The sequence below is a fragment of the Xenopus tropicalis genome, chromosome 3 (assembly GCF_000004195.4).
Source record: "Xenopus tropicalis strain Nigerian chromosome 3, UCB_Xtro_10.0, whole genome shotgun sequence".
Taxonomy (NCBI): Eukaryota; Metazoa; Chordata; class Amphibia; order Anura; family Pipidae; genus Xenopus; species Xenopus tropicalis.
In genome coordinates, this window is record NC_030679.2 from 151,847,969 (window position 1) to 151,874,037 (window position 26,069).

Here is a 26,069-nt window from a genome sequence, read left to right on the forward strand (position 1 = left end):
GGCAACCAAAACCCATTGCTCCAGTTTTATTGTTACTGTTACTTTTTATTCCTTATCTTTCTATTCAGCCCCCTCCCCTATTCATATATCAATCCATTTCTCCAACCGCTCCCTGGTTGTTAAGGTAAATTGGACCCTAGCAACCAAACTGCTGAAATTCCAAACTGGAGAAAAAGTTAAATAAATCAAAAACTACCAATAATAAAAAATGAAGACCAATTGCAAACTGTCTCAGAATATCCCTCTCTACATCCTACTGAAAGTTAACTCGAAGGTTAATAACCCATTTTATATAAAATCCAAAACCCAATAGGAACCAAATAAGTGGAACCCAAAATGTCCTGGGCGCGCGGGGAGTGTAATAAAATGCAATTATTGTAAATAAACAGATTTATTGTAAATATACAGAGAGAGGCGGCAGCTGCTTTTCCACTATAAATACACAGAGAAACAACTAAATACATCAAGGGCAGCCTCCAACAAATGAACCCATTTATTAACATGAAAGTGACCCCTTCTAGTAAAAGTGACTATTTCTGCTATAAAATGTCAAGATACAAAGAATACAGATATTTATTGAGGCTACAGGACATTTTTGGTTAAAGTCTATTAAAGCTTTATATAAACCCAGTGCAATATAACTCAATATACTGTGTGTAACTTGCCCCTTCCTGGGGCACGAGGCAGCCCACCAGTAACCCCCCAATTGTCTTCATTTTCATTCTGTCATCCTGGATCACGGACCTGGAAGTGGGTGGGAAGAGGTGACATGAAGGGCGTGGCTTAGCGTTACTGGGCGTGGCCTTTGGAAAGCAGGGGCTGGGTGGTAGGATAAGAACACAACAACATTGCAATTACCCCATATTGGGGCATTTAGATCCACCATGGCCTCTCCCTTCCCTTAACCTGCACCGAAGCTCCTGAAGGTAAGGGTGGGGGGTCAGGGTGGCCCGGGGCAAGTAAAGAACAAATCCATGGCCCAGAGATGTGATTGGGGTAAGGGAGGACATCATTGTGACCCCAAACTATACATTTGCCCCATACATGTGCCCCAGCCGACCCAAGTCCTCTTCTCACTGAGGCTTAAACGTTCTCCAGGGCCAATCAGGACCTTCGATTTCTTGCTTCATAATAAGTAAAATCCTGCAAGAGAAACACATGACAAAGAATGACTCAGTATCTGAGGGCCTGGAAAAGCCACCCCCGGGGGGGGCAGGAGTGCCGCCGATTTATACTTCCATTAACTGTAAATTCTGATTGGGGGTGGAAATCTTTTCCCAGTTATGGTCAAAGGCAGTGTTATAAACACATTGGGGTCCCTGTTCCTTCGCACCCCCCTTTCTTTCTGTTGGCAGGTTAGTGACTTGAGTCCTCACCAGATCAGATTAAAGGAGAAGGAAAGTCATTTTGGCAATAGATTTGCCACATTAGTGCCACCTAGAACCCTATATTAGGCACCTAGAACCCTATATTTATTCTGCAGAAAGCTTTAACTGCCTGAGTAACAGCCCTAGCTGCTCCTTCTGTTTGTTTAAGATGTCAGCCATTTTAACTTGGTCTCAGTAGCTTCCTGCTGCAGCTCTGGCTGCTGGTAGCTCAGATTACACAGAGATGGGAGGGGGAAATTCCCTCTCTTCAAGGATCTCACACTCTACAAACCTCTTGTCCTGCCTAACGTGAGAGATCTGCTAAAGCCCCTTCACCCAAATCGTCTAACCCTCAGCTTGGCGGCCTGGAGGTTGAGAAGGTCAGATTGAGACAACAAGGGGGTTCAGATTTGGTAATTATCACTTTGGTTAAAGCCAGAAGGGCTAGTACCCCTTCCACATACCATTGGATTTGGGATCCCTTTGTTTGCTTGGCCAAGGAGAGAAGGAAATCCTTTAGAACCTTCTACTCCTTCAGTGTTAGAGTTCCTGCAGTCTGGACTTGAACTCAGCTTAGTTTAAGCTCTCATAAAGTTCAGGTTTTAACCTTGTCAGCTCTCCCTCCTCACCCTAAAGTCTTCCTTCCTGGTGGCCTATTCCTTTATGGTTCCTCACCCTAAAGTCTTCCTTCCTGGTGGCCTATTCCTTTATGGTTCCTCACCCTAAAGTCTTCCTTCCTGGTGGCCTATTCCTTTATGGTTCCTCACCCTAAAGTCTTCGTTCCTGGAGGCCAATTCTTTTATGGTTCCTCACCCTAAAGTCTTCCTTCCTGGTGGTCTATTACTTTATGGTTCCTCACCCTAAAGTCTTCCTTCCTGGTGGTCTATTACTTTATGGTTCCTCACCCTAAAGTCTTCCTTCCTGGTGGCCTATTCCTTTATGGTTCCTCACCCTAAAGTCTTCCTTCCTGGTGGCCTATTCCTTTATGGTTCCTCATCCTAAAGTGTTCCTTCCTGGTGGCCTATTCCTTTCTGGTTCCTCACCCTAAAGTCTTCCATCCTGGTTGCCTATTCCTTTCTGGTTCTTCACTCTAAAGTCTTCCTTCCTGATGGCCTATTCCTTTTTGGTTCCTCACCCTAAAGTCTTCCATCCTGGTGGCCTATTCCTTTCTGGTTCTTCACCCTAAAGTCTTCCTTCCTGGTGGCCTATTCCTTTCTGGTTCCTCACCCTAAAGTCTTGCTTCCTGGTGGCCTATTCCTTTTTGGTTCCTCACCCTAAAGCCTTCCTTCCTGGTGGCCAATTCCTTTATGGTTCCTCACCTTAAAGTGTTCCTTTCTGGTGGCCTATTCCTTTCTGGTTCCTCACCCTAAAGTCTTCCATCCTGGTTGCCTATTCCTTTCTGGTTCTTCACTCTAAAGTCTTCCTTCCTGATGGCCTATTCCTTTCTGGTTCCTCACCCTAAAGTCTTCCATCCTGGTGGCCTATTCCTTTCTGGTTCTTCACCCTAAAGTCTTCCTTCCTGGTGGCCTATTCCTTTGTGGTTCCTCACCCTAAAGTCTTCCTTCCTGGTGGCCTATTCCTTTCTGGTTCTTCACCCTAAAGTCTTCCTTCCTGGTGGCCTATTCCTTTTTGGTTCCTCACCCTAAAGTCTTCCTTCCTGGTGGCCTATTCCTTTTTGGTTCCTCACCCTAAAGTCTTCCTTCCTGGTGGCCTATTCCTTTCTGGTTCTTCACCCTAAAGTCTTCCTTCCTGGTGGCCTATTCCTTTTTGGTTCCTCACCCTAAAGTCTTCCTTCCTGGTGGCCTATTCCTTTCTGGTTCCTCAACCTAAAGTCTTCCTTCCTGGTGGCCTATTCCTTTCTGGTTCCTCACCCTAAAGCCTTCCTTTCTGGTGGACAATTCCTTTATGGTTCCTCACCCTAAAGTCTTCCTTCCTGATGGCCTATTCCTTTCTGGTTCCTCACCCTAAAGTGTTCCATCCTGGTGGCCTATTCCTTTCTGGTTCTTCACCCTAAAGTCTTCCTTCCTGGTGGCCTATTGCTTTCTGGTTCTTCACCCTAAAGTCTTCCTTCCTGATGGCCTATTCCTTTCTGGTTCCTCACCCTAAAGTCTTCCTTCCTGGTGGCCTATTCCTTTCTGGTTCCTCACCCTAAAGTCTTCCTTCCTGGTGGCCTATTCCTTTCTGGTTCCTCACCCTAAAGTCTTCCTTCCTGATGGCCTATTCCTTTCTGGTTCCTCACCCTAAAGTCTTCCTTCCTGGTGGCCTATTCCTTTCTGGTTCCTCACCCTAAAGTCTTCCTTCCTGATGGCCTATTCCTTTCTGGTTCCTCACCCTAAAGTCTTCCTTCCTGGTGGCCTATTCCTTTCTAGTTCCTCACCCTAAAGTCTCCCTTCCTGGTGGCCTATTCCTTTCTAGTTCCTCACCCTAAAGTCTTCCTTCCTGGTGGCCTATTCCTTTCTGGTTCCTCACCCTAAAGTCTTCCTTCCTGGTGGCCTATTCCTTTCTGGTTCCTCACCCTAAAGTCTTCCTTCCTGATGGCCAATTCCTTTATGGTTCCTCACCCTAAAGTCTTCCTTCCTGGTGGCCTATTCCTTAATGGTTTTCACTGAACAGGGACAGCTACCCACATGAATTGACTATGTATGGTGATGACCATAAAGGAAAATTAGAGTAAATATGAAACAATTGCAAAATACTCTTCTTCTTGCCCTCTGAGGTATAAAGCCTGTACCCATGAAACTCCTGCATCCCCCCAGTTTATAACACTGGAAGGTATGTATCTGACTTAATGATTAGTCCTATGGTTTACTTTTAGGCCTTTGTCATAAGCTGGCCATACATGGGCCTCTATAAGCTGCTGAAAATTAGCCAAATATCTATCTGGCAGATCTCAGAATACCAGTTGACCACTGGCCCTTCTTCTGATTTGACTGCATAAGTCCCCATTATAATTTGATTATTGACCCAGACCCAAAGGATTGGATCAGCCCGTGTTTGATCTTCATGTAAATACCCAACCTCTTGCCCCTCGGAATCCCTCTGCGTACTTACAATATAAATGGTGCAGGCCACCAACAGAGCTTTCACATTCACATCCAGGTCACGAGGGAACTTTATTGCATAATAGTCGTTTGGGCTAAAAAATTCCTTCTTCACCCCTCTCCAGACACGAGTGATCAAGCCAAAGGCTGCATGGCTGCCGTACATGGTCACCTGGAAGGATAAAGAAGTGGTCAAGGTTTCCACTCATACCTTACTCATACAATACTCATACCTTACTCACACCTTACTCATACCTTACTCATACCTTACTCATACCTTATTCATACCTTACTCACACCTTACTCATACCTTACTCAAACCTTGCTCATACCATACTCATACCTTGCTCATACCTTACTCAGCTAACAGAGAGCTATTACTAATGTCTTCTAATGTGTAGTAAGTTCACATGTCAACTCATACCTGGAAGTTGACATCAGACATGAACCCACCGCCCCAGCCGGGGCCTTGCACTTCCAGGGACTTCTCTCTGGTGGGCGTCAGGATAGTGAAGTTCATACTCGCCCAAGTCTTATTGATGTACCCAAGGAGCGTTCCAGTGCCCGAGAAGACCTGCAACTGGGGGTCAGCATGGTGCCACAGTGTTACTCAACATGGTAAGGGAGTTGTTCAGAAAAAAAGGAATAATCTAATAAATGACGGAATTAAGGTAAGAAGGTCAGATTGAGACAACAAGGGGGTTCAGATTTGGTAATTATCACTTTGGTTAAAGCCAGAAGGGCTAGTACTCCTTCCACATACCATTGGATTTGGGATCCCTTTGTTTGCTTGGCCAAAGAGAAAAGGAAATCCTTTAGAACCTTCTACTCCTTCAGTGTTAGAGTTCTTGCAGTCTGGACTTGAACTCAGCTTAGTTTAAGCTCTCATAAAGTTCAGGTTTTAGCCTTGTCAGCTCTCCCTCCTCACCCTAAAGTCTTCCTTCCTGGTGGTCTATTCCTTTCTGGTTCCTCACCCTAAAGTCTTCCTTCCTGGTGGCCAATTCCTTTATGGTTCCTCACCCTAAAGTCTTCCTTCCTGGTGGCCAATTCCTTTATGGTTCCTCACCCTAAAGTCTTCCTTCCTGGTGGCCAATTCCTTTATGGTTCCTTACCCTAAAGTCTTCCTTCCTGGTGGCCAATTCCTTTATGGTTCCTCACCCTAAAGTCTTCCTTCCTGGTGGCCAATTCCTTTATGGTTCCTTACCCTAAAGTCTTCCTTCCTGGTGGCCAATTTCTTTATGGTTCCTCACCCTAAAGTCTTCCTTCCTGGTGGCCTATTACTTTATGGTTCCTCACCCTAAAGTCTTCCTTCCTGGTGGCCTATTACTTTATGGTTCCTCACCCTAAAGTCTTCCTTCCTGGTGGCCTATTACTTTATGGTTCCTCACCCTAAAGTCTTCCGTCCTTGTGGCCTATTCCTTTATGGTTCCTCACCCTAAAGTCTTCCTTCCTGTTGGCCTATTCCTTAATGGTTCCTCACCCTAAAGTCTTCCATCCTGGTGGCCAATTCTGTTATGGTTCCTCACCTCAAGTCTTCCTTCCTGCTGGCCTATTCTTTTATGGTTCCTTACCCTAAAGTCTTCCATCCTGGTGGCCTATTACTTTATGGTTCCTTACCCTAAAGTCTTCCATCCTGGTGGCCAATTCTTTTATGGTTCCTCACCCTCAAGTCTTCCTTCCTGGTGGCCTATTACTTTATGGTTCCTCACCCTAAAGTCTTCCATCCTGGTGGCCAATTCTTTTATGGTTCCTCACCCTCAAGTCTTCCTTCCTGGTGGCCTATTCTTTTATGGTTCCTTACCCTAAAGTCTTCCATCCTGGTGGCCTATTCCTTTATGGTTCCTCACCCTAAAGTCTTCCTTCCTGGTGGCCTATTCCTTTATGGTTCCTTACCCAAAAGTCTTCCTTCCTGGTGGCCTATTCCTTTATGGTTCCTTACCCAAAAGTCTTCCTTCCTGGTGGCCTATTCCTTTATGGTTCCTTACCCAAAAGTCTTCCTTCCTGGTGGCCTATTCCTTTATGGTTCCTCACCCTAAAGTCTTCCTTCCTGGTGGCCAATTCTTTTCTGGTTCCTCACCCAAAAGTCTTCCTTCCTGGTGACCAATTGCTTTATGGTTCCTCACCCTAAAGTCTTCCTTCCTGGTGGCCTATTCCTTTAACGTTCCTCACCCTAAAGTCTTCCTTCCTGGTGGCCTATTCCTTTGTGGTTCCTCACCCTAAAGTCTTCCATCCTGGTGGCCAATTCTTTTATGGTTCCTCACCCTAAAGTCTTCCTTCCTGGTGGCCTATTACTTTATGGTTCCTCACCCAAAAGTCTTCCATCCTGGTGGCCTATTCCTTTATGGTTCCTCACCCTAAAGTCTTCCATCCTGGTGGCCAATTCTTTATGGTTCCCCACCCTCAAGTCTTCCATCCTGGTGGCCAATTCTTTTATGGTTCCTCACCCTCAAGTCTTCCTTCCTGGTGGCCTATTCTTTTATGGTTCCTTACCCTAAAGTCTTCCATCCTGGTGGCCTATTCCTTTATGGTTCCTCACCCTAAAGTCTTCCTTCCTGGTGGCCTATTCCTTTATGGTTCCTTACCCAAAAGTCTTCCTTCCTGGTGGCCTATTCCTTTATGGTTCCTTACCCAAAAGTCTTCCTTCCTGGTGGCCTATTCCTTTATGGTTCCTTACCCAAAAGTCTTCCTTCCTGGTGGCCTATTCCTTTATGGTTCCTCACCCTAAAGTCTTCCATCCTGGTGGCCAATTCTTTTATGGTTCCTCACCCTCAAGTCTTCCTTCCTGGTGGCCTATTCTTTTATGGTTCCTTACCCTAAAGTCTTCCATCCTGGTGGCCTATTCCTTTATGGTTCCTCACCCTAAAGTCTTCCTTCCTGGTGGCCTATTCCTTTATGGTTCCTTACCCAAAAGTCTTCCTTCCTGGTGGCCTATTCCTTTATGGTTCCTTACCCAAAAGTCTTCCTTCCTGGTGGCCTATTCCTTTATGGTTCCTTACCCAAAAGTCTTCCTTCCTGGTGGCCTATTCCTTTATGGTTCCTCACCCTAAAGTCTTCCTTCCTGGTGGCCAATTCTTTTCTGGTTCCTCACCCAAAAGTCTTCCTTCCTGGTGGCCAATTGCTTTATGGTTCCTCACCCTAAAGTCTTCCTTCCTGGTGGCCTATTCCTTTAACGTTCCTCACCCTAAAGTCTTCCTTCCTGGTGGCCTATTCCTTTGTGGTTCCTCACCCTAAAGTCTTCCATCCTGGTGGCCAATTCTTTTATGGTTCCTCACCCTAAAGTCTTCCTTCCTGGTGGCCTATTACTTTATGGTTCCTCACCCAAAAGTCTTCCATCCTGGTGGCCTATTCCTTTATGGTTCCTCACCCTAAAGTCTTCCATCCTGGTGGCCAATTCTTTATGGTTCCCCACCCTCAAGTCTTCCTTCCTGGTGGCCTATTCTTTTATGGTTCCTTACCCTAAAGTCTTCCTTCCTGGTGGCCTATTCCTTTATGGTTCCTCACCCTAAAGTCTTCCTTTCTGGTGGCCTATTCCTTTATGGTTCCTTACCCAAAAGTCTTCCTTCCTGGTGGCCTATTCCTTTATGGTTCCTTACCCAAAAGTCTTCCTTCCTGGTGGCCTATTCCTTTCTGGTTCCCCACCCTAAAGTCTTCCTTCCTGGTGGCCAATTCTTTTCTGGTTCCTCACCCAAAAGTCTTCCTTCCTGGTGGCCTATTCCTTTAACGTTCCTCACCCTAAAGTCTTCCTTCCTGGTGGCCTATTCCTTTGTGGTTCCTCACCCTAAAGTCTTCCTTCCTGGTGGCCTATTCCTTTAACGTTCCTCACCCTAAAGTCTTCCTTCCTGGTGGCCAATTCCTTTCTGGTTCCTCACCCTAAAGTCTTCCTTCCTGGTGGCCAATTCCTTTATGGTTCCTCACCCTAAAGTCTTCCTTCCTGGTGGCCAATTCCTTTATGGTTCCTTACCCTAAAGTCTTCCTTCCTGGTGGCCAATTCTTTTATGGTTCTATAAACTATCACATCAGTCCCATATATTGAAACCTTCCATCGCTGCAGGTAAGTCAATCTAAAATGGGGGATTTATTAGTGGAGGGAGAATGACCTGCCCCAGAGTCATTACCTGAGTCTCCCAGGTACAATAGGAGGAAGGCAGAAGAAGAGAAAGAACTTGTTGCCCGTGGAGGTTCTGGACCGATACATCAAAGCGAGGCCCACAGCATTCCCTTGTCTCCTCAGCGCGGTACAACAAGGCCCCACTCGGGGTTAGAAGATCGTACGTGCAGTGGTTCTGAAATGTGCTGTGTCCTGCAATTGGGTAGAATATTAATCCCTGAGGAACCAAGCAACCAATGAGCAAGCAAAGCAATGCACGAGCCAAGGAAACCCCCATGAACAGTTGAAAGGCAATGAGTACAAAGTATTCAATGATTAGAAAATGTTAATGCCCTGCCCCTGAGGAACTCTCAATAAATATCCAATAAAAATACAGAAAGAGACGAGCGAAGACGGTTGCACCAAGGAGACCATTAGCATTGATTCTGCCCCAGAAAAAGAGACCAAAGCCAATAATCACGCAATAAAATGAAGCTTCAATCCCACTTCTATGAGCAGCAAAGGACAAGCCCCATTGGATAATCCAAGCACCCATCTCCGATAAAATGTAACCCCTGACCCCCTTTATACCTTCTGGAAATGCCCAGGGTAACATGGGCTGTGGGTCACATGAGGAACCAGCCAAAGGGGCAAAGTCAAGTTCTTAGACCTTCTGGGCAATATGGCAGCCAACTTACGTGTCTGTTTGATCCAAATCTCATCCATCTGTAAAGTCAAAGAAAGAAATCAGGAAGATGTAAAGCTTTAGAGTATTTCCCTTCCACTGATCCAGGCAAGACAATCTCTTGCCCACAAGGACCCAACCGCCTCCCTTTCCAAGGTACAAGAACATCTCAACCTTGCAAGGAGCCAAGCCGAGGAACATCTGGAGTGTAAGGGGTCCAACAAGACCCTTATGAACGAGCAATTCCAATATATCTTGGTAGGACAGGCCAACATACCATGTTTTTAGGGCCCCAAAACTGAATTTGTTGTGGGGCCCAGTAACATCTAGTTACACCACTGGTCCCTCCCACCTAGGCCCAACCTAAAGGGACTCGCCCCAGAGAGCTTCCCTGTCCCTCCCACCTAGGCCCAACCTCAAGGAACTCGCCCCAGAGAGCTTCCCTGTCCCTCCCACCTAGGCCCAACCTCAAGGGACTCGCCCCAGAGAGCTTCCCTGTCCCTCCCACCTAGGCCTGACCTCAAGGGACTCACCCCAGGGAGCTTCCCTGTCCCTCCCACCTAGGCCCGACCTCAAGGGACTCGCCCCAGAGAGCTTCCCTGTCCCTCCCACCTGGGCCCGACCTCAAGGAACTCGCCCCAGGGAGCTTCCCTGTCCCTCCCACCTAGGCCCGACCTCAAGGGACTTGCCCCAGAGAGCTTCCCTGTCCCTCCCACCTAGGCCCGACCTCAAGGGACTCGCCCCAGAGAGCTTCCCTGTCCCTCCCACCTGGGCCCGACCTCAAGGAACTCGCCCCAGGGAGCTTCCCTGTCCCTCCCACCTAGGCCCGACCTCAAGGGACTTGCCCCAGAGAGCTTCCCTGTCCCTCCCACCTAGGCCCAACCTCAAGGGACTTGCCCCAGAGAGCTTCCCTGTCCCTCCCGCCTAGGCCCAACCTAAAGGGACTCGCCCCAGAGAGCTTCCCTGTCCCTCCCACCTAGGCCCAACCTCAAGGAACTCGCCCAGAGAGCTTCCCTGTCCCTCCCACCTAGGCCCAACCTCAAGGAACTCGCCCCAGGGAGCTTCCCCGTCCCTCCCACCTAGGCCCAACCTCAAGGGACTCGCCCCAGGGAGCTTCCCTGTCACTCCCACCTAGGCCCAACCTCAAGGAACTCGCCTCAGAGATCTTCCCTGTCCCTCCCACCTAGGCCCAACCTCAAGGCACTCACCCAGAGAGCTTCCCTGTCCCTCCCACCTAGGCCCAACCTCAAGGGACTCGCCCCAGAGAGCTTCCCTGTCCCTCCCACCTAGGCCCAACCTCAAGGGACTTGCCCCAGAGAGCTTCCCTGTCCCTCCCACCTAGGCCCAACCTCAAGGGACTAGCCCCAGAGAGCTTCCCTGTCCCTCCCGCCTAGGCCCGACCTCAAGGGACTCGCCCCAGAGAGCTTCCCTGTCCCTCCCGCCTAGGCCCAACCTCAAGGGACTCGCCCCAGAGAGCTTCCCTGTCCCTCCCACCTAGGCCCAACCTCAAGGGACTTGCCCCAGAGAGCTTCCCTGTCCCTCCCACCTAGGCCCAACCTCAAGGGACTTGCCCCAGAGAGCTTCCCCGTCCCTCCCGCCTAGGCCCAACCTCAAGGGACTCGCCCCAGAGAGCTTCCCCGTCCCTCCCGCCTAGGCCCAACCTCAAGGGACTCGCCCCAGAGAGCTTCCCTGTCCCTCCCGCCTAGGCCCAACCTCAAGGGACTCACCCCAGAGAGCTTCCCTGTCCCTCCCACCTAGGCCCAACCTCTGGTTCCCTCAGACAATAAACTCTTTGCTCCACAATACCCACCTCGGGGGTAATATATAGGGGCAATGAGTCTGTTTGTTCCACAGTACCCAATCTCGGGGGTAATATATACAATGGATCCATTTCCCCCCCTCCCCGGGGCAAACAAGGCACAACCTGATAGTTCAGCTTCTCACCTGCAGGAGGTTCTCCAGACCGGGGGGTATCACTGGGGTTCCTGCCATTCTGCCTGGGGGAGGTTATGGGAACCCTGTGGGCTGAGGCCAAGAGATAAATGAAATGATCGGCACAAACCCAGGCAAAATGCCTCCCCGGGGGAGAATATTACTCTGAATAACAGGAAATGATCGGGGGGGGGGGAAATTGTTCAACTCATGAAATTGTGAAATCGTTATGACAGTTTCCCAACCGGCAGTTGTTTTAAAGGGGAACTAAAGCCTAAAAGAAGTAGGGCAGAAATGTTTTATATTATGTTCTGTGGTTCCGTTCCAGCCCATTAGCAGGGAAGGTCTGTGCCCCCCAAGACAAACAAACCTCATTTTCTGCTCGACCCCTAAGCTCGGCTTCCCAACAGCCGCCCAGAGCCCACTGAGCACGTGCAGTGTCACTGACACCTTCCAAGATGGCGACCCCCCCCCCGTGACAAGTTGGAAGCCCTGGATCATTGCTGCTACTGAGGTGCTGACACTTGTGGCCGTTTCAGTAACTTGTGGCCGGTTCTGTAACTACAGTATATAAAATGTGGCAAATTCATTTTGAGGGTTAAGTTCCCCTTTAACATGGCTGCCTAGCAGATCCCACACATATGTTCACCACCTTGCACCAAATTCTGACTCCCATTGCTGTGATAGCGGCTGGGTGCCCCCTCTCTGCCCCGACTGCCTGGAGTCGGGCACACCCACTGCCAGCGGGGGGGGGCAATAGCGGAACTTACCCACACTGGGAATGCACAAACGCTGCTTATCAGGAGATAGAGAGGAATATTTGCCCTTCCCTAACGCCGGAGCCGCTCCGGAATCCAGGAACAGGGACGCGAAATGGAAGTTACTTATTTCCCTCATAAAGAAGGAGAATGGGAGGGAGATAAACACCCTGCAATGCGGCCTCGGCCACTAGGGGGCAACGTAACAACACTGCAACATTCTATTCCCTCGGAAAACAAATTCCACGTTCATGTCTGGTGAAACATTTCGCTCATCACTGGTCTTTATTATTATTATTATTATTATTAATAATAATAATAATTTTTTATATTTTTTAAATTATTTCCCTTCTTCTTCTGACTCTTTGCAGCTTTCAAATGGGGGTCACTGACCCCGGCAGCCAAACCCTATTGCTCTGTGAGGCTCCAGTTTTATTGTTATTGTTACTTTTTATTCCTTATCTTTCTATTCAGCCCCTCCCCTATTCATATATCTGTCTCTCAGTCAAACCGCTCCCTGGTTGCTAGGGTAACTTGGACCCTAGCAACCAGATAACTGCTGAAACTCCAAACTTGTTCAACTTTGAGTTAAGTTTTAGTACGATGTAGAGGGCTGTTCTGAGACAATTTGCAATTGGTCTTCGTTTATTTTTTTTATTAGTGGTAGATTTTTCATTATTTGACTTTTTGTTCTGCAGCTCTCCAGTTTGGAGCAGTTATCTGGTTGCTAGGGTTCAAATTACCTTAGTAACCAGAGAGTAGTTACTAACCCCTAATCCTAACCCTAATACACCCTACCAGTTTGGAGAAGTTATCTGGTTGCTAGGGTTCATATTACCTTAGTAACCAGAGAGTGGTTACTAACCCCTAATCCTAACCCTAATACACCCTTCCAGTTTGGAGCAGTTATCTGGTTGCTAGGGTTCAAATTACCTTAGTAACCAGGGAGTGGTTAGTAACCCCTAACCCTAATACACCCTAATCCTAACCCTAGTAACCAGGGAGTAATTTAGTAACCAGTAACTTAGTAACCAGGGAGTGGTTACTAACCCCTAACCCTAATACACCCTAATCCTAACCCTAATACACCCCACCAGTTTGGAGCAGTTATCTGGTTGCTAGGGTTCAAATTACCTTAGTAACCAGGGAGTGACTGATATATGAATAGGGGAGGGACTGAATAGAAAGATTAGAAATATAATGCATGCTGGGATATGTGGGGTTGAACTATACGAGAATCCCTCATATGTAATAAAAGGCACTAAGTTTGCCCAGGAGCAGTAACCCATAGCAACCAATAAGATGTTTGCTTTTAATCAGATGACCAGTAAATTCTGCCTGCTGATTGGTTGCTATTGGGTTACTGCTCCTGGGCAAACTTAGTGCCTTTTGTTACATAACCCCCAATGAGTCCTATAGGGTTAACTAAGGCAAAGTTGCCACACCCTGTGGGGGGAGGGGGAGGGGGCATCTTATAAAAGTTTTCCCAGTTCCCAGCGATGGCGACTGCTGATCTGAGAGCCGAGCTGAACTGCTCCATCTGCCTGAGCGTTTATACAGATCCCGTCACCCTGCCCTGTGGCCACAACTACTGCCGGGGCTGCATTGGGAGAACGTGGGGCACCCTGGGGGCATCTGGGGCTTATTCCTGCCCTGAGTGCAGAGCCGAGTATCCGGAACGTCCCACCCTGAGCAGGAACAGAACTCTGGGGAACATAGCGGAACGATTCCTTTCTGCTCAGCTGGATCTGGGGGAAAGTAGGATCTACTGCCCTTACTGTGCCCGTGATCTCCTGTGCGATGGCCACGTGGGGGTCCATAGAAAGTCTGAAGAACATCAACCAACAGATCCCACCACTGCCCTTGGGAACAGAAAATGTTCTGCCCATAACAAGGTTCTAGAGTATCAGTGCTGTGAGGATGGGGCCCCTGTCTGTGTGTCCTGCTGCCTGGCCGGGGGGCACCGGGGCCACAGGGTGGAGCTTATGAGTGAGGCCTCTGAGAAGAAGAAGGAGAAACTGAGGAAAGTTCTGGAGAAACTGAGCCCAGAGAGAGAGGAGACTGAGAGAGGGGCCCAAAGAGAGCGCAGGAGCAAAGTGGCAGCTGGTGGGACAGAGAGAGTCATTGGCCAAATTGGGGGCCCCATGGAAAGTCTGGAAGCCCTAGAGAAGCGACTCCTGAGTGACATCTCCAGGCAGAAAGAGGAGCTTTTTATCCAACTCCATGACCTGATCCAACAGCTGGAGATAAAGAAGGACGAGCTGTCTGGGAAGATCCATCACATTGAGGAGATGTGCAACATGGTGGATCCACTCACTGTCCTACTGGAACCAGTTGGGGCTGAGGGGGCAGATACTGGGGGCAGCGGGAGGGAGGGTATAAAGGTCCCGGCTGTAGGGGATCTGGATGTGGTTCTGATCTCAGAGACATTACTCACAGGGTTGGATCAGATTGTGACTGGGGTAAAGGGGAGGATCTACTGGGAGGAGGCTATGGACCTGGTACTGGATATAAACACGGCCGGGAATTATCTGTCCGTAACATTGGATGAAAAATGCGCCTCCCCCTCACTAACGGACCAGGGTCGCCCCCAAACCCCACGCAGGTTCCAGGTCCCTCAGGCTTTGAGCACCAGGAGCTTCCCCTCGGGGCGACATTACTGGGAGGTGGAGGTCAGTGAGTCCGGGAGTTGGAGGGTGGGCGTGGCCTATCCCAGTATAGAGAGGGGCGGGGAGAATTCCTGGATTGGGAATAACGACAAGTCCTGGTGTTTGTGCCGAGGGTGCAAGACCTACTCGGTGAGACACGACTGGAAGGACACGTATTTACCCCACGTCCCTTCCTGCAGGAGAATCAGGATCTCATTGGACTACGAGGCCGGACGTCTGTCCTTCTATGAGCTGAGCGAGCCAATCAGGCACTTACACACCTTCACCGCCTCCTTTGCTCAGCCCCTTCATGCTGCATTCTGGGTATGCATGGATAATCCCTGGGTGAGGATCATTAGTTAGGCCACTTACCTAGAATGGGGGAGGATCATTAGTTAGGCCACTTACCTAGAATGGGGGAGGATCATTAGTTAGGCCACTTACCTAGAATGGAAACCCATCAATGTTGACCATAAACTGTAGGTGTCGGTGACCATTGTTCTGGAATCTTCTTCACTTCTGTCTCCAGTTTAGGTAACTAATTACGATTACAGCTAACGATGGAGCTAATGACCCCCCCCCCACAAACACACATAGACCATAGGCTGATACACAATATAATGGTGAAGGCCACCAGTAACCCCAGACTACAGCTTCCGCCATGTTTATACAATTCATTGCATGTTATAAATGTATAAAAATAAATGTTGAGATTCCACTCAAAGGTCATTGTGTTTTTTTATTCAGATTTGGATCCTCATTGGTCCTTGTTCTACTGTGAGGGGGGTATTTACTGTATATAGAGATATAGAAGAATTTTTCTAAATCTTGTTGGTCCCTTCCACTCATGCACAGGAGCCTTACTCATATCAATCACTGCCCTTCTGTGAACATCAATTGCCTCAATTACCCTGTTGTACCATCCTCATCCTCCTCCCACCTTATCTCCTTAATGTCTAATGTAACTGAGCATCTTCATTCTTTCTTATGGTTGTCTATTACATTTTGGATAATATTTAGAAGAAATTTAGAAGATTGACAAGACCTGGTGGTACCGATGGACATCTTGCCATGTTTTCTGCAGAAGATTGACAAGACCAGGTGGTACTCATGGACATCTTGCCATGTTTTCTGCAGAAGATTGGCAAGACCTGGTGGTACCTATGGACATCTTGCCATGTTTCTGCAGAAGATTGGCAAGACCTGGTGGTACCGATGGGCGTCTTGCCATGTTTTCTGCAGAAGATTGACAAGACCAGGTGGTACCGATGGACATCTTGCCATGTTTTCTGCAGAAGATTGGCAAGACCTGGTAGTACCGATGGGCATCTTGCCATGTTTCTGCAGAAGATTGACAAGACCAGGTGGTATTCATGGACATCTTGCCATGTTTCTGCAGAAGACTGGCAAGACCAGGTGGTACTCATGGACATCTTGCCATGTTTTCTGCAGAAGATTGGCAAGACCAGGTGGTATTCATGGACATCTTGCCATGTTTTCTGCAGAAGATTGGCAAGACCAGGTGGTACTCATGGACATCTTGCCATGTTTTCTGCAGAAGATTGGCAAGACCAGGTGGTATTCATGGACATCTTGCCATGTTTTCTGCAGAAGATTGGCAAGACCAGGTGGTATTCATGGACATCTTGCCATGTTTTCTGCAGAAGATTGGCAAGACCAGGTGGTACTCATGGACATCTTGCCATGTTTTCCGCAGAAGATTGGCAAGACCAGGTGGTATTCATGGACATCTTGCCATGTTTCTGCAGAAGATTGGCAAGACCGGGTGGTACTGATGGATATCTTGCCATGTTTCTGCAGAAGATTGGCAAGACCAGGTGGTACCGATGGAGATCTTGCCATGTTTTCTGCAGAAGATTGACAAGACCAGGTGGTACTAATGGACATCTTGCCATGTTTTCTGGTGGTAGTGATGGACATCTCACCCTGCTTGTTCACAGAAGATGAAGTCATTGAGAGAGTTATTAACATTCAACCATCTGACACAGGCTACAGCTCCATGACAAGATGACCCAACAGAGGTACAGTGCAGGCAGCAGCAGTGCCAGCCCCTCCCCCATACCCAGTGCAGAGCTATATAGTAACTCCTTACCTGGCAGCTGAACCAGTCTATGAATTTTCTCCCTTTGCCACTTTCTGACTTATGAAACATAACAGGAAAGAGCACGAGGAAGAGAAGGAGGGGGAGGAGGGAGATTTTGCCAGGAGATAACATTTTTTGATTACTGGAAATACATTTAATTTAGATCTGCTCTTTGGTTGGGGCCCAGATATTGTGCAAGTCCTGCCCAATCTCCCATGTTGCCTCTGGGCCTTAGAGTGGGCTATTACAGGAGCTAGCCCGCACATTAGCTAGTCCTACCTTACTGACCTTCTCCTACTGAGGCCTCCTGCCTAACCCTATCTGTCACCCCTAGAGTGGGCTATTACAGGAGCTAGCCCTCACATTAGCTAGTCCTACCTTACTGACCTTCTCCTCCTACTGAGGCCTCCTGCCTAACCCTATCTGTCACCCCTAGAGTGGGCTATTACAGGAGCTAGCCCTCACATTAGCTAGTCCTACCTTACTGACCTTCTCCTACTGAGGCCTCCTGCCTAACCCTATCTGTCACCCCTAGAGTGGGCTATTACAGGAGCTAGCCCTCACATTAGCTAGTCCTACCTTACTGACCTTCTCCTCCTACTGAGGCCTCCTGCCTAACCCTATCTGTCACCCCTAGAGTGGGCTATTACAGGAGCTAGCCCTCACATTAGCTAGTCCTACCTTACTGACCTTCTCCTACTGAGGCCTCCTGCCTAACCCTATCTGTCACCCCTAGAGTGGGCTATTACAGGAGCTAGCCCTCACATTAGCTAGTCCTACCTTACTGACCTTCTCCTCCTACTGAGGCCTCCTGCCTAACCCTATCTGTCACCCCTAGAGTGGGCTATTACAGGAGCTAGCCCTCACATTAGCTAGTCCTACCTTACTGACCTTCTCCTACTTTAAAAATAAACTGCCTGGGGTTTTAAAAAGATCCAAAAAGTTTTTAAAAAAAAGTATTGCACTTAATAAAATATTGAGATTTATTTTATTTTGAGTGCTTTACTTTTTTGAACTTCATTCATTGAAGTATATGTAGAATATTACTTGTATTACTGTGTATATATTTCATAAGACCATTGGCATATAGTGTATTGGGGCTACAGGCACAGGGTTATGTAGAGAATATATTATACATATGCACTGTAGGCACAATAGTATTAACGTTTAATACAGGATCTTATTGTTTCTGGATCTTTAGGTTCTTCTTCTTCTTTGCTGCTGCTGCTGCACACGGCGCCTCTGTTGGTAAATAATTGCGTCCTGAATAAGAGACAGAGAAATAAATACGGAGAAATTAACAGAACTGTCAGGTTATCACTAGTGAGTATATAATGGCAGAGAGTAGCCATTTTGTTCTTTTGGCTTCCCCTCTTGGAGGATGTGTCTGAAGACCATGATGTAGGATGAGGACCCAAGGATGGAGACCTCAGCGAGAATCCATGAGTGAGGCCTAGATAAGATGATTTAGGAGTGGGAACTAGAGAGCTAGCGAGAGAGCTAACAATGAGATTAGTAGGGTTAATTCCTTGGCCAGTGTTCCTCTAGTTTATATTGGGAAAATGGCCCATCTTTGGTGGCCTAAACATCCTCAGCCTTAGTACCAAGCAGTGTAGACAGTATTGACAGTTATGACCTCATGACAACGGCTATATCTCCTCACCAGATAGAAAGAGGCTCCAAGTAACACTGCCTTGATGGCCACCTCAAGGTCCAACGGGAAAGAGACACTAAAGCTCTCGTTCTCGTGTCGGATAACTCCCACCACGTGCTGCTCATCTGTGGACTTTACCTGGGGATAGAATACCGCACATGAGAAGGTATCTCACAAGGACTAGAAATGTCCCTGGGAGTAGGAACGAGACATGGTTCGGAGCAAGGGTTGAGGATCTGTTGCTCAGTACAGACTGGTGTATAACATAATGGACAGGTTGGGCCAGGGAAATGGGGGCACAAAGAGATCACAAAGGGATCATTCTACATGCTTGAGAAAGTTAGGGGTCTATATCTGCAGAGGGCAATACACATTTGGAAGTAGTGGAATTAGACTTATTATTGGTCCTTATAGAAAAGACAGTTTTAGCACCCAAGTTCCATGGATAAATGGAAAGCCATAGGAACGGGCACGGGCAAAGATCATTTCTGTGTCACCTCAAAGCATGAATTCCCGAAGATGCCACTGCGGAAACTTGGTCCAATGATGAGCAGGACGGTCTGTTTGGCAGAGTTCATTATGGACATGTGGGTGACCATCTGGTTCCAGTGCAACGTGACGTAACCTACAGGGAATCCCCGGGGCCAGTAGACTTCCATCTGTCAATGAATGAGACACAGCAGATACATTCGGACTTGAGTTGAGAAAGATTCTCCTTACACCTCCAGTCAAATGGGTTTGAACGCCTTAAGGTGCCCTTTAAACTTCCCCATGTAATGTAAGAAATGTCTGTGAATTGTATGATTTCCTAAATAATATGGATCTAATTAGAAATGGGCAACATCAAATGGCATCAAGATGGTTGTATAAGAACTGGCAGGTGAAGGACAAGATTAGATGGAAGGTGCAGTAGATGTGAGCCATCAGCCTGTGGAACAGAAGTCTCACTGGGTGTCAAGGGGCCACTGAATGAGTGCAACGTGAGTAAGGAGGGCTAAAGGGTCACATAGCAGCTCGGAAACCTCTCTTAGGCCACTGAAGAGGGCTAAGAAGCACAAGAACTTGGTTCCTACTGAATGAAAATGGTATTGCAGGCTGATGAATCCATTTGTAGGTCATTGCAATTAGTTTTTCTATGTCATTGATTGGTTGAGGGAATGAATTCTAATGTTCAAAAGCAACAGTCAAGCATGGAGGAGGCAGCATTATGGTTTGTTGGCTTTAAAGTCAAAGGAGCGACCACAATGTTCCTCAGCACCAAGCTATGCCCTCTGGTATAAAGAGCCAACGGGAGAAGGTCACTCCCCGTGGTTGAAGGAACTTTTAGACAAAAACCTTGAGTCTTTACCTGACACAGTGCCCAGAGCTGGTTCTGCTGGGATCACTGCAAGGTGAAGGAAGGTATTTTGATGAGTCCAAGATGATTGTTTCCTTAGCTAATGTTGTCCCTATATCTCAGAAATTAATGGCCATTCTGGAACTTTCTGCTCTGTACGAGGCACTGATAAGCTCATGTGAAGCCCAGAAGTTCAATAACATTTGACTGGCAGTGTATGGGTACATATATATCGTTGTATGTAGAGCGGATCATGGGGCAACTCCTCACCTCCCTAGAGCAGGAACACTTGCAGGTGTCGATGAATTCCATCACCTCGTTCCCGCTGTTGTCTCGGATATTCACATCCAAGACCGGACCACAAAAATGAGCGCTCTGCTCTGCCTGGAAGATCCGCTGTCCGTCTGAATTCAGCACGTCGAAGGAACGTCCCCAGCCCTGCGACACTTTAACTGGGAGAACAGGAGAACTGGGTCTGGGGAGGAATAACTACAAAGGGGTGGTTCCTTGCCCTCTCTTAGAAGTAAGGGATATTTGGTGTTGGAAAGGAAGAGGGAGGAAGAGACAAAACTCTGTTTATCAGTCATCCTGACCTTAAAGAACACTGAAGGAACATAAATGAAGACAATTAAAAGTTGCCTTTGAACTTACTTCTCTTCATCATATTAGGCATGAACTTTAAACGAACATTCCTGATGGGGAGGTTAAGGCTTAAGAAGCTCGGGAAGAAGAAACCAAGGGAAAAGAGATTAAGGCAGAGGAAAACCATGGAGGAGAAGATGAGGTAGAAGAGGCCAAGGAAGACCCAGGGGAAGGAAGATAATGGACAGGAGATCAAGGAAAAGACAAACCAGGCAGAAGAGAAGAAACTTGGAAGCTGAGAAGATTGAGGAAGGGAAACTCATTAAGTGGAAGCCTAGAGCAGGGATCAGTCTGTGCTGGGGCACAGGGGTCAAGTTATTTTCAGTCTATTAAGGACACTCTACATGCTTGAGAAAGAAGGTGTCCATATCTGCAGAGGGCAATACACATATTAAGCATGGACATTCATGATGGGGAGGTTAAGGCTTAAGAAGCTCAGGAAGAAGAAACCAAGGGAAACGAGATTAAGGCAGAGGAAAACCATGGAGGAGAAGATGAGGCAGAGGAGGCCAAGGGAGATAATGGACAGGAGATCAAGGAAAAGACAAACCAGGCAGAAGAAAAGAATCCTGGAGGCTGGGAAGACTGAGGAAGGGGAACTCTAAGTGGAAGCCTAGAGAAAGGAAGAAGAAGTAAATAGAAGTAACATATAAAGCAAGAGGAAAGAATCTAAGGGGCCGGGGGGAATCAGTGAGGAGAAAACCAGGTGGAAGAAGCCCAAAGATTGAGAGAGAACAAGGAGAAGGATAGAGAATACGATTCAATGGGGAAAATAACTGACAATACAGATGTTTTCTTACATTTCTCCCGTATGGACAACTGGTTTATCTGCAAGGCAATGACTCATTGTTATACATCTAAAGTCGTGTTATTTATACATATATTGTGTTAATATGGTTATAGACATACATGGATGTATTCATAGACAGGTTACCTGGGCGAGGAGTTCAGATCCAGGACTTGCACCTGTTGTAGCCAAGTGTTGGGCAACTGGGGGATACTGGTCTGGTGGGGCGTATGGAGCAATTGTATTGTAACCTGGGGGCTGCTCCAATGAAGGTTTGAAGTCTACGATGAGGAAGAACATGCAGTCAGATTACTAATGATGTTACAGAAGAAGGTTGCAAAGCTCTGGCCAGTAGATTCCCATGGCCAACATCTGACCAATACCCTTTGGACGAAGACTATGGAACAGTTGGAATTGGCTATTTATGCTTTAGTTTTGACATTTCGAAGAATTTGGTTTAATGGCTGAGGGCAAATATAAATGTACAAACAACCCAGAATGTATAAAGCCAACATGTAGAAAAGAGGCCAACGAGGTCCTCCTTGTAGCCCCCATGGAATGATGAGTTTTTACTCATGTCTTTTAGTTCCCCCCATATCTGGTGTAGAAAACTCTTCCCCATCATCTCATATTGCCCCCAGTCCTGAGACTGGCTGTTTAAAAGCCTCTGCCTTTATCAACCAATCCCTGAAAGTCCTTTCAGTACCACTAAACCTCACCCCTCCCACCAGTTACTTGATCTTGACTTCATCCATGTTCCCCAATGAGACCCCAGCTCACACCGCACCCCAATTCTATTTCTTCTCAACCAAATGAAATAAATTGCCTTTCCCCATACACTTCCACTTCCCCCAAACCCCTGACCCACCCGTCCTTCCCTCGAACTCAGTTACCTCCCAAACTTTGCCCCTCCCCTTTCTCCAGCTCCAAACAGGCTTTGGCTTCACTCACTGTCCATGTTGATGTATTTAGGGTGATTATAGGATGAAATGTAGGGGGTGTAAATGCCACAGCTGATGCAGGGAACCCAAAATGAGAAGCCTATCAGAACTGAGATCAAAACATATATGATGATGTCATTACCTGGTGATGTCATCTTTAAAAGACAGGTCTTGTTATGACCTAGAAAAATAATTGTTAATCTAGGCATTTAATCTACAGTGAGTAAAAAATGGGAGGGTTATATGGAGCAATAGGAGGAGTTATAGGGAGGGGTATATGGAGCAATGGGAGGAGTTATAGGGAGGGGTATATGGAGCAATAGGAGGAGTTATAGGGAGGGGTATATGGAGCAGAAAGAGGAGTTATAGGGAGGGGTATATGGAGCAATAGGAGGAGTTATAGGGAGGGGTATATGGAGCAGAAGGAGGAGTTATAAGGAGGGGTATATGGAGCAATGGGAGGAGTTATAGGGAGGGGTATATGGAGCAATAGGAGGAGTTACAGGGAGGAGTATATGGAGCAATAGGAGGAGTTACAGGGAGGGGTATATGAAGCAATGGGAGGAGTTATAGGGAGGGGTATATGGAGCAATAGGAGGAGTTATAGGGAAGGGTATATGGAGCAATAGGAGGAGTTATAGGGAAGGGTATATGGAGCAATAGGAGGAGTTATAGGGAGGGGTATATGGAGCAATAGGAGGAGTTATAGGGAGGGGTATATGGAGCAATAGGAGGAGTTATAGGGAAGGGTATATGGAGCAATAGGAGGAGTTATAGGGAGGGTTATATGGAGCAATAGGAGGAGTTATAGGGAGGGGTATATGGAGCAGAAGGAGGAGTTATAGGGAGGGGTATATGGAGCAATGGGAGGAGTTATAGGGAGGTGTATATGGAGCAATAGGAGGAGTTATAGGGAGGGGTATATGGAGCAATAGGAGGAGTTAAAGGGAGGGGTATATGAAGCAATGGGAGGAGTTATAGGGAGGGGTATATGGAGCAATAGGAAGAGTTATAGGGAAGGGTATATGGAGCAATAGGAGGAGTTATAGGGAGGGGTATATGGAGCAATAGGATGAGTTATAGGGAGGGGTATATGGAGCAGAAGGAGGAGTTATAGGGAGGGGTATATGGAGCAATGGGAGGAGTTATAGGGAGGGGTATATGGAGCAATAGGAGGAGTTATAGGGAGGGGTATATGGAGCAGTAGGAGGAGTTATAGGGAGGGGTATATGGAGCAATGGGAGGAGTTATAGAGAGGGGTATATGGAGCAATAGGAGGAGTTATAGGGGGGTATATGGAGCAATAGGAGGAGTTATAGGGAAGGGTATATGGAGCAATAGGAGGAGTTATTGAGAGGGGTATATGGAGCAATAGGAGGAGTTATAGTGAGGGGTATATGGAGCAATAGGAGGAGTTATAGTGAGGGGTATATGGAGCAATAGGAGGAGTTATAGGGAAGGGTATATGGAGCAATAGGAGGAGTTATAGGGAGGGGTATATGGAGCAATAGGAGGAGTTATAGGGAGGGGTATATGGAGCAATAGGAGGAGTTATAGGGAGGGGTATATGGAGCAATAGGAGGAATTATAGGGAAGGTTATATGGAGCAATGGGAGGAGTTATAGAGAGGGGTATATGGAGCAATAGGAGGAGTTATTGAGAGGGGTATATGGAGCAATAGGAGGAGTTATAGTGAGGGGTATATGGAGCAATAGGAGGAGTTATAGGGAAGGGTATATGGAGCAATAGGAGGAGTTATAGGGAGGGGTATATGGAGCAATAGGAGGAGTTATAGGGAGGGGTATATGGAGCAATAGGAGGAGTTATAGGGAGGGGTATATGGAGCAATAGGAGGAATTATAGGGAAGGTTATATGGAGCAATGGGAGGAGTTATAGAGAGGGGTATATGGAGCAATAGGAGGAGTTATAGGGAGGGTATATGGAGCAATAGGAGGAATTATAGGGAAGGTTATATGGAGCAATGGGAGGAGTTATAGAGAGGGGTATATGGAGCAATAGGAGGAGTTATAGGGAGGGGTATATGGAGCAATAGGAGGAATTATAGGGAAGGTTATATGGAGCAATGGGAGGAGTTATAGAGAGGGGTATATGGAGCAATAGGAGGAGTTATAGGGAGGGGTATATGGAGCAATGAGAGGGGTTATAGGGAGGGGTATATGGAGCAATGGGAGGAGTTATAGGGAGGGGTATATGGAGCAATGGGAGGAGTTATAGGGAGGGGTATATGGAGCAATAGGAGGAGTTATAGGGAGGGGAATATGGAGCAATGGGAGGAGTTATAGGGAGGGGTATATGGAGCAATAGGAGGAGTTATAGGGAGGGGTATATGGAGCAATGGGAGGAGTTATAGGGAGGGGTATATGGAGCAATAGGAGGAGTTATAGGGAGGGGTATATGGAGCAATGGGAGGAGTTATAGGGAGGGGTATATGGAGCAATAGGAGGAGTTATAGGGAGGGGTATATGGAGCAGTAGGAGGAGTTATAGGGAGGGGTATATGGAGCAATAGGAGGAGTTATAGGGAGGGGTATATGGAGCAATAGGAGGAGTCATAGGGGGTATATGGAGCAATAGGAGGAGTTATAGGGAGGGGTATATGGAGCAATAGGAGGAATTATAGGGAGGGTTATATGGAGCAATGGGAGGAGTTATAGAGAGGGGTATATGGAGCAATAGGAGGAGTTATAGGGAGGGGTATATGGAGCAATAGGAGGAGTTATAGGGAGGGGTATATGGAGCAATGGGAGGAGTTATAGGGAGGGGTATATGGAGCAATAGGAGGAGTTATAGGGAGGGGTATATGGAGCAGTAGGAGGAGTTATAGGGAGGGGTATATGGAGCAATAAGAGGAGTTATAGGGAGGGGTATATGGAGCAATAGGAGGAGTCATAGGGGGTATATGGAGCAATAGGAGGAGTTATAGGGAGGGGTATATGGAGCAGTGGGAGGAGTTATAGGGAGGGGTATATGGAGCAATAGGAGGAGTTATAGGGGGGGTTTATGGAGCAATAGGAGGAGTTATAGGGAGGGGTATATGGAGCAATGGGAGGAGTTATTGGGAGGAGTATATGGAGCAATAGGAGGAGTTATAGGGAGGGGTATATGGAGCAATGGGAGGAGTTATAGGGAGGGGTATATGGAGCAATAGGAGGAGTTATAGGGAGAGGTATATGGAGCAATAGGAGGAGTTATAGGGAGGGGTTTTATGGAGCAATAGGAGGAGTTATTGGGAGGGGTATATGGAGCAATAGGAGGAGCTATGGGGGGTATAAAGATTAATAGGAGGAGTTACAGAGTGGGGATACAATATGGGGGGAGTGATACAGAAACAAGGGGTTTATAAACAAACTTACAATTGAGAGTTTCCCGTCAGAGGAATTAGAAGAACTTTCCAAAATGACAGTTTTGCTCTGGAACATGGGGTGTGGCTTCTGCTACAAAACAGAAGGAGGGGCAGATAGGCAGGTAGCCAATGGGGAGGGACTGGCAGGGTGAGGCAGGGATAAAGGGGCAGAGCTGGGAGGATAGAGACTCTATTATATAATAATCATACGGTACCGGTACTGCCGGTCCAATATTGGCCTTTATACTAACTGGCGCCAGTCAATACAACCAACTATAAATGCTCTGGGGCAGCACCGGGGGCAGCGCAGATAAACATTCCGGGACTTAGGGGGTTAACAGGGGGTTCCCATCAGATTAGGGGTGGGCGTGTCCATTCCTGGCCACTAGGGGTCAGTCTAACGGAGGAAACACAAAGCCAAACTGGCTACAAAGTAACAATTCTGTAACAAAGTTTGTTGTTAATTGTCGCTAATTCCGCACAGTAAGTTCTATTGTCTGGGCCAGACGGGTCCGGTTCTGCTGCACATGGGGCAGAACTATAGGGGAAGGAGACCTTGTGCTTGCGGGGGGGGGGGGGGGGGGCGCTAAGGAATCCAACCCCCCCTTACCAGGGCCGGCCCAAGGTATTTGGCGCCCTAGGCAAGGTATCCACTCAGTGCCCCCCCCCCCTCCCCAGTTTAACATTTTCCTTTTTCAGTTTTTAATAAAGAAATATTGCAAC

At 47.4% G+C, this 26,069-nt stretch overlaps 2 protein-coding genes across 2 annotated transcripts; both read right to left on the reverse strand.

The window, feature by feature from the left end:
* Positions 1-375: 375 nt before the first annotated feature.
* On the reverse strand, positions 376-12,038 carry plscr4 (phospholipid scramblase 4). Its single transcript, XM_002942874.5, has 7 exons — positions 11,883-12,038; positions 11,125-11,205; positions 9,194-9,221; positions 8,524-8,708; positions 4,833-4,988; positions 4,419-4,580; positions 376-1,143 (listed from the first exon to the last, which is right to left on the reverse strand). Exons 2-7 carry the CDS (start codon positions 11,170-11,172, stop codon positions 1,105-1,107), a joined length of 618 nt encoding a protein of 205 aa, XP_002942920.2. The 5' UTR covers positions 11,173-11,205; positions 11,883-12,038; the 3' UTR covers positions 376-1,104.
* A 5,548-nt stretch (positions 12,039-17,586) lies between these two features.
* Positions 17,587-25,456, reverse strand: LOC100489081 (phospholipid scramblase 2). Its single transcript, XM_031899618.1, has 8 exons — positions 25,357-25,456; positions 22,125-22,163; positions 21,189-21,322; positions 21,055-21,082; positions 19,883-20,064; positions 18,774-18,935; positions 18,286-18,414; positions 17,587-17,885 (listed from the first exon to the last, which is right to left on the reverse strand). The coding sequence occupies exons 2-8, from the start codon at positions 22,135-22,137 to the stop codon at positions 17,820-17,822; spliced, it is 714 nt and encodes a 237-aa protein (XP_031755478.1). The 5' UTR covers positions 22,138-22,163; positions 25,357-25,456; the 3' UTR covers positions 17,587-17,819.
* Positions 25,457-26,069: the final 613 nt, after the last annotated feature.